This window comes from Carlito syrichta, unplaced genomic scaffold, assembly GCF_000164805.1.
Source record: "Carlito syrichta isolate Samal-C Ts95f unplaced genomic scaffold, Tarsius_syrichta-2.0.1 Scaffold315142, whole genome shotgun sequence".
NCBI classification, from domain to species: domain Eukaryota; kingdom Metazoa; phylum Chordata; class Mammalia; order Primates; family Tarsiidae; genus Carlito; species Carlito syrichta.
Genome location: NW_007259238.1, coordinates 256,342 through 264,059, shown reverse-complemented (window position 1 = coordinate 264,059; position 7,718 = coordinate 256,342). Strand labels below are relative to the sequence as shown.

Sequence of the window (7,718 nt, the reverse complement as noted above, 5' to 3'; positions counted from 1 at the left end):
GCAGCTCCCGGCCACTGCAGCCTCGACCTGCTGGGCTCCGGCGATCCTTCCGCCTCAGCCTTCCAAGTAGCTGGGACTACAGGCGCACGCTACCACGCCCGGCTCCTTTTGATTTATTGTAGAGATGAGGTCTTGCCAAGTTGCCCAGGCGGGTCTCGAACCCGCGGGCTCAGGCAATCCACTCACCTCAGCCTCCCAAAGGCGCGGGATTACAGGCTGAGCCACCGAGCCCGGCTTACACACATATTCTTGATTTGCTTTTAACAAAATCCAGGAAGGCAGATGAAGTAGTAAACAAACATTTAAAAAAGTTCAATCTCACTAGTTATTATTATACATTTGAAACTAGCAACAGTTTAAAATAATGAGACAATCAATACATGTGAGATTATAGTGTTGCTAACAATGATTGTGGGTTGCAACATAAATAGATAAAATATTTTCAGAAAGCAATTTTGTAATAGGTTTCAAGAATTAGAAAAGATCATAGCCTGTGATGTAGTCATATTATTGTTTGAAATTTTTGCTTTTTCTGTGTAAAAGAAGAAGCAAAGCATAAAATATGATTTTTAGCATTACTTACAGTGAAAAATTGGATATTAATGCCATTTTAATCATAGAGAAATGGTCAAGTAAATTATAGTAAAACCAGTCCATTAATGTTATGCAACCATTAAAACTATGATTATAAAGACTATGTAGCAACATGGAAAATGTTTATGACATCATCTTAAGTTTTAAAAAGGCCAATTATTAGGGACATGAAAAAGCTTGCAGAAGTGAAAATGACTGGCTGAGTGAGTTTGTAAAAAAATTCCAGTATTATTGTATTATGATTTTTGCACTAAAAACAGAAAACACTAGGGAGGTTTGGCATGTTTTGGAAAGATAGGGTACCAAATGGTTGGACAGAGGCTCCTTCTTTTCTAAATATTCTGTGCTCTTCATAGTCCTGTGTTGTGAAGGCCAGGAAGCTACTTGCCAGAGTTACTGTTATGGCATTGGACCCCAGGTGAAGTGAGTTGAGTGTTCTAACCCAGCATAAACACTTTCCATATTGTCTTAGGAGATGGGGGTCAGGGAGTGTTGTCAGATGCCCACAGAGCTTACATGGGGAACGCCTGGAATAAACAACCATTTGTCACCCTATGCCCCATATTTTTATACTGGAGAACTCAGGTTCGTATGAAATTTAAGAGAAGTGATTTTTGGGAGTCAGAAAACAGCTTGAAACTAAATAACTGGAGGAGTGTTGTGAGAGTTACAGTATTTTGAAGCTTTGCCTTGGTCTTGGTAGAGAATTTTGGGGATGACAGTATATGTATGTACATCAGGTAGTTCCTCACCCTCCTTTTTTTCCCCTGAGTCGGAGTCTCACTAACACCCAGGCTGGCTGTAGTGCAATGGCATGCTCATGGCCACTGCAGCCTCTACCTCTTGGGTTCAGGTGATCTTCCACCTCAGCCTTCCAAGTAGCTGGAACTACAGGTGCGTGCCACCACACCCGGCTAATTTTTTGATTTATTGTAGAGATGAGGTCTCGTCATGTTGCCGAGGCTGGTCTCGAACCCCTGGGCTCAGGCAGTCTTCTTGCCTCTGCTTCCCAAAATGCTGGGATTACAGACTTGAGCCGCCACAACAGTCTTCCTCTCCCCGTAACTACCAGCTGCTAGCACTTCCCTTCCCTCTTCTCACTGCCCAGTTGTTAGTGGAACCTAGGGATAGGGCGGCAGAGTTGATTTTCACAGAGGCCTCCATGAAGAAGAAGAAGGAGAGCCGGGAGAACTTGGAAAACGATGGTGATGTGGTTGAACAGGGGAGAGAGGGTCTCTGGAGGCCTGGGGCAGCAGGTTCCGTGGACCCAACCTTAGCAACTGTTGTGACAAGGGGTGTATAGATGAGATCAGAAGAAACTGTGAAAGGATTAGGACCTGAGGTTTGTGAGTTTATTGATTGATTTATTTTATTTATTTATTTTTTAGTTGGAGTTTCACTCTATCACTCAGAGTGGCATGCTCACGACCACCGCAGCCTTGACTTGCCGGGCTCAGGTGATCCTTCTGCCTCAGCCTTCCAAATAGCTGGAACTACAGGTGCACGCTACCATGCCCAGCTAATTTTTTGATTTATTGTAGAGACTAGGTCTTACCAAGTTGCCCAGACTGGTCTCGAACCCCTGGACTCAGGCCGTCCTCTCACCTCTGCCTCCCAAAGTGCTGGGATTACAGGTTTGAGCCACCGCACCCTGCCTGAGGTTTGTGTTTTGTGCACCGTCTTTTGAGCGTGTCACTTCTGCGTGGGTCGGCTACTTATAACCACATTTCCGTGCAATGCTCCGTTCTCCTGCAGCCGATCCTTCCCCCCACCTCCCACATTCCTGATGAGCTCTATGACTCAGCCGCTTCTCAGGACATCTGAGCAGCTGCTTTTTTCTGGGGAAAGATCCACTCAGAAGATGTAACCAGCGTCCTTTCTAACTTTCCCTTGGGTCCATGAGGGTCCTTGCCTACCTATCGGCCCACGCCAAGGGGAAGTTCCCTCAATAAAAATAGGTCTTTGGAGGACTGTAGAAGGCTCACCCTCTCTAGCCTTTGACCTGAGGGAAGGACAGGCATGAGTAACCCTACAGGCTATTGAGGGGACATTTGAGATCCCCGTGAAGCTAGACACCGTGCTTATGGACTGGACCCAGAGACAGGCAGCTTTGTTCTGCTGCAGTTTGCATGTTTTCTCTTAGAGGTGCCACAGAAGCAGCAGTAGTCTTGCCACCCCTGGACGTTCTGTCTCTGTGACTGGGTGGGCATCAAGCCGATTTGCCTAGTTTTCTCGAGGGGCTGGTGACCTCTCTCATCCTGGCCAGGCAGCTCTGTCCCCATCCTGCGAGGCTGATCCAGCCCTTCCTCGTGGGACTCTTGCTCTCCCATCGCCTGTGAGAACTGCACCTCTCTCAGGGATGTGCCCTCCCGAGCCAGCGCCAGGCCTGTCTCCTTGTTAGAAGACTTAATGCTCCTCCTGTGGCGTCTGGTGCTCATCTCCCTTTCTGGAACTCACATGAACTCCGCTGTGAAACTGGAGCTGGGACAGAAGCTTGGCTCAAGAAGTCACCGGGTCAGCCTGCGGGTCCTGCCAACCCACAGGGTGCCACTTTGGGTGGGAGTACTCCTCCTGCGCCCCCATCCTGCAGTGCTCCTCCACTTCCACTGTTTTCCTTCTTCCCTCTCCTCTGCGTCTTCCTTAAACCTCCTCTTCCCACTTTTCCTCCTTTTCTCACCTCCTCTTTTACTTCTCTCCTGACTTCTTTTTTAGTTGTGTTGGTTCATCTCTGCCCTGTTTCTCGCTTTCTTTACTCCTCTGTCCCCCGTCATTTCCCAGTAGGTAACTGTGGGATCTCTAGATGCCTCTCCCTAATGACTGTGTCTTCTGCCCTTCTGGGGCTTTGGGTCTGCCCTCACCTGCATCAGGGAATTCACTGGTCACTTGTATCTTTGTGCTCGTGTGTGTGTATGTGTGTGTGTATGTGTGAGTTTAGTTCCTTTTTTTTTTTTTTTTTTTGAGTTGGAGTGTCACTCTGCTGTAATACAGTGGCATGATCATGGCTCACTGCAGCCTCTACCTCCTGGGCTCAGGCTATCCTTCTGCCTCAGCCTCCTGAGTAGCTGGGACTACAAGCACATGCTACCACGCCCAGATAGGGGCACATTTTCTTTGGGGCTGCCTGTTCAACCCTGCAAGGCCATTTGTGGGGGTGGGAGGGAACATACCACACCACCAGTCACCATGCCTAGAATTAACCTGGTCTCGTGGGAATGTGTCTCCCTGTTCTGGGGGACTGGCTCGCTTTGGGCCTGCAGAGCTGGGGCTGTCATGTCTTCGTGGCTCACCTGCCGACCCAGGGTCCTGTCATGGGGGTGGCCTGAGTTGTCAGCCCACAGCTTTGTGTTTCTGTAGATGGAGGACCTCAGTGGGCTTGGGCTGTTAAAACTTTTGCTCTGTTGGGGTCCATCAGGGCTCAGTGGTGGGTGGGATCCATCCTTGAAAGTCTGAATGTTCTGTGATGCTTTGTGACCCTTGTGGGACCCTTGTCCCACGTCTACACTGTGTTGGGCATCCTAATTGGGTGTTTCTACTCATTGAAAGGGTCTCATTCTTCCTTGGGGAGAAGAGCACTCCTGCCCTTTCCTGTGACTCTTAGAGATGCCTAAGGAAATTATGGCAAGAAGGGAGGCTGGTTTGAAGGTGTGGCTCATCCCGTATTACCAGAGACCTTATTCTGGAGTCAGTGAGAGTGCTCAGGGGCTGGGACTTTTTTTTTTTCCTTTGGTAGAGATGAGGTCTTGCCAAGTTGCCCAGGCTGGTCTCCAGCCCATGGGCTCAGGCAGTCCTCTCACCTCGGCCTCCCAAAGTGCTGGTATTATAGGCATGAGCCACCATGCCTTGACTTTTTTTTTTTTTAATTAAGAGACAAGGTCTTGCTCTGTCACCCAGGCTGGAGGGCAGTGGTGCCATCATGGCTCGCTGCAGCCTCCAACTCATGGCCTCAATCGATCCTTCCACCTCAAGCTCCCAAGTAGCTGGGATTACAGGTGCATGCCACTATGCCTAGCTAATTAAAAAAAATTTTTTTTTAGGTAGAGATGGAGTCTTACTATGTTGCCCATGCTGGTCTCTGACTACTGTCCTCAAGTGATTCTCCTGCCTTGGCCTCCCAAGTACCTGGAATTACAGACTCAAGCCACTGTATCCAGCCTGAGACTTTCTTCCTGATTCCTCCTTCCTTCAGTTATAAGAGGCTTCTGGGTACTGAATTAGTGAATTAGTGCTTGGGCTGTTGTAACCAAGTACCTCAGCCTAGGTGTCTTAAAAACAGAAATGGCCGGGTGCGGTGGCTCATGCCTGTAATCCCAGCACTTTGGGAGGTGGAGGTGAGAGGATTGTCAGAGTCCAGGGGTTCAAGATCAGCTTGTGCAACTTAGTGAGACTCCGTCTCTACAATAAATAAAAAAAACTAGCCAGGCATGGTGGCACATTCCTGTAGTTCCAGCTACTTGGAAGGTTGAGGCAGAAGGATCGCCTGAACCCAGCAGGTTGAGGCTGCGGTGGTCGTGAGCGTGCCACTGCACTCCAGCCTGGGTGCACTCCAACTCCAATCAGTCAGTCAGTACATACATACGTACATACATACATACATACATACCTTGTCTCCAAATACAGTCACATTCTGCAGTAGTATAGTAGGGATTAGGACTTCAGCATATGGAATTTGAGAGGACACAATTAAACTCATAACAGTAACAGCAAAATGAGGTGACAGCTGTGTTCCCTGCCTCAAGGCTCTCGGAACCCCTTGCACTTTATGAAGTTAGAGTGGCTGTTCTTTCTGAATTCTTGGCAGAGGTTTATGCAGGTATTTAAACTGGAATTTATACCCTTTCTGAGATCATTTCTTCATGTATAAAATTGAGTTATGACCCACTTTTGTGACCCACTTTACAAGGCTCTGTGCAGAGTAATAGTAATAGCTACTGTTTATGAAGTACTTCCTGTGAACCGAGCACTTAATTCTCAACCAAAGTCTTATGAGGCATACTATGATTATCCCCATTGTACGGGTGCAGAAACTGAGGTACAGAGAGGTAAAATAATTTCTGGTCATACAATTAATGTGCCCAGAACTGGAATATGGATGCAGACCCTTGATCTGAAGTCTAGGCTTATAGCTTCTTTGTATGTAAAGTGCCTAACCATTGCTGGGCACATGGTAAAGTTGGTTGAGTACGTGTGAATGGATTTTGATGACTGCTTAGCCTAGCTTAGATAGAGTTTTCCAAGGTCTGGGGTGTCTTAGAGAAGGAAGCTGGTGAGAGAATCTCAGCCCAGCTTCTTGAAGAGGTGGGAGAGGTTCCTACAGGGCCAGGGGTAGAGCCTGCAACACCCTCCTCACCTGTACCTCCTTCTTGCCATGCAGGGTGATGTGAGCAGAGCCCAGGAATGCCTTATGTGGATCGGCAGAACCGAATCTGTGGGTTTCTGGACATCGAGGAGAATGAGAACAGTGGCAAGTTTCTGCGGAGGTACTTCATTCTGGACACCCAGGCCAACTGCCTGCTCTGGTACATGGACAACCCCCAGGTAAGAGGCCATGGGGGTGGGTAGGGCGGCTGACTGCCCATCACTACCCAGGAGGAATGCACCCAGGTTGGCCTCCAGGGTACATCGTTGTGAGCACCATGCATCTGCTGGTCAGTAAGGGGGGGGAGCTCTAACACACACACACACGCACACGCACACGCACACGCACACACGCGCACACCAGAGAGAGAGAGAGAGAGAGAGAGAGAGAGAGAGAGAGAGAGAGAGAGAAACCATCTCAGGTCTAGGTAGGGGAGAAAGAAGCTCTCCTGACCCTGCATTCTGGTGTCTTTGCTCACACACAGGAATTGAACACTTGCAAAAGTCAGGCAGAGGCCAGCCCAGCTGGAACTAGGCTCCAAGGCAAGGCTTGTTTCCCACCGTCTTTCTTACTAGGGCTGTGGCCTGGTGGCTACTCCTGCTCTTCCAGTCTGGGGCCCCTCCCCAGCAGAGAATGTGACCTGGTTCCTTGAGCTGGACACATGTTGGACTTCTTTGTTGTCCTGAATCAGGAAGTCCTAGCATCCTGGATTGGAGGTGCCCTTGGAGGTCACCCAGTTTTGTTTCCCCATGCTGCAGATAAGGAGACTGAGTGTCACACATTGCAGTGGACTCAGGCAAGGACACAGCCAGCATTAGGGTGACTTGCTTGGCATCTTGGCTGGGGAGGTCAGACACAAAGATGGGGCCACTGATGTTTTATTGCTGTGTCTGGGAGTCCCTGGAGTCATCAGTGTTCTGGAAGAGTGTTGCTTTACACCTGATTTGGGATCTCAAGTCTTTTTTTAATCTGGCCCTGATCTGTTAGAGCTTTCCTTCCCAAACCAGAGCAGTGTGGTAGAACGAACCTTCAAAGACTGGAAGCAAGATCACGGCTCGTGGCTGTGCAGGGATGAAGAAGGTTGGTGGGGTTGGGGTTTGGCTCTGGTCCGGAGGTTTGGGAAGAGAAAAGACAGTGTTGGAGAATGGGTCTGTGCTTTAGGATGTGATGTAGAAAGAGTCCTATGAATCTCTAGGCCATTATCCGGGGACTAGCCTTCTAGTGGCCTTTGACATTTGTCTTTTAGATTTCTTGGCCAAAGGAAAACACTATGGATGCAGAACACATACTCAGAAAGGCAGCTGCTGCCAATCGCCTTCTCCCCTCAAGACCTAACCCTAAAGAGAATCATGCCCCATGTTTCACTCTACGCCCTGGGAAACCTGTCGTTTATTTTTGTTTGAAGCACTGAGTATTAAGAATGAATCCTGTGTATGGACTTGACTCAGCCTGCTAGGCTTGCCTCTCTCCGTGTGCTGGTCCTGGTTTGCCTTCTGGCTCTGTGATATTATCTTTCCTGTCTTTGCACAGGCACCCACAGCGGGGTCAACAAATCCATTGTGAAAGAAAGTAGCATTTGAGGCACCCTTTTTCTACTGATAGTGGAGCTTGGAGTGAAGCCTTCATTGCCATTAGATTTAGCTTTTGGTATACCAGGGATGAGCCCTGGATGACTGGCAGACTCTGGGTCTTACAATTCCCTTTCTGTTATTCCTCCTTTGCATGCCTTCTCCTGCTCACCTGCCTGTTAGTGCGAGCCCTATGAGTG

General features: G+C 48.7%; 1 protein-coding gene across 1 annotated transcript in view; it reads left to right on the top strand.

The window, feature by feature from the left end:
• Positions 1–5,971: 5,971 nt before the first annotated feature.
• Positions 5,972–7,718, top strand: part of PLEKHA2 (pleckstrin homology domain containing A2) — a 52,388-nt gene continuing 50,641 nt past the window's right edge. Inside the window, exon 1 of the mRNA XM_008072354.1 lies at positions 5,972–6,129. Within this exon, the coding sequence (XP_008070545.1) occupies positions 5,989–6,129 (141 nt within the window). The 5' untranslated portion in view covers positions 5,972–5,988. The remainder of the gene's footprint in view (positions 6,130–7,718) is intronic.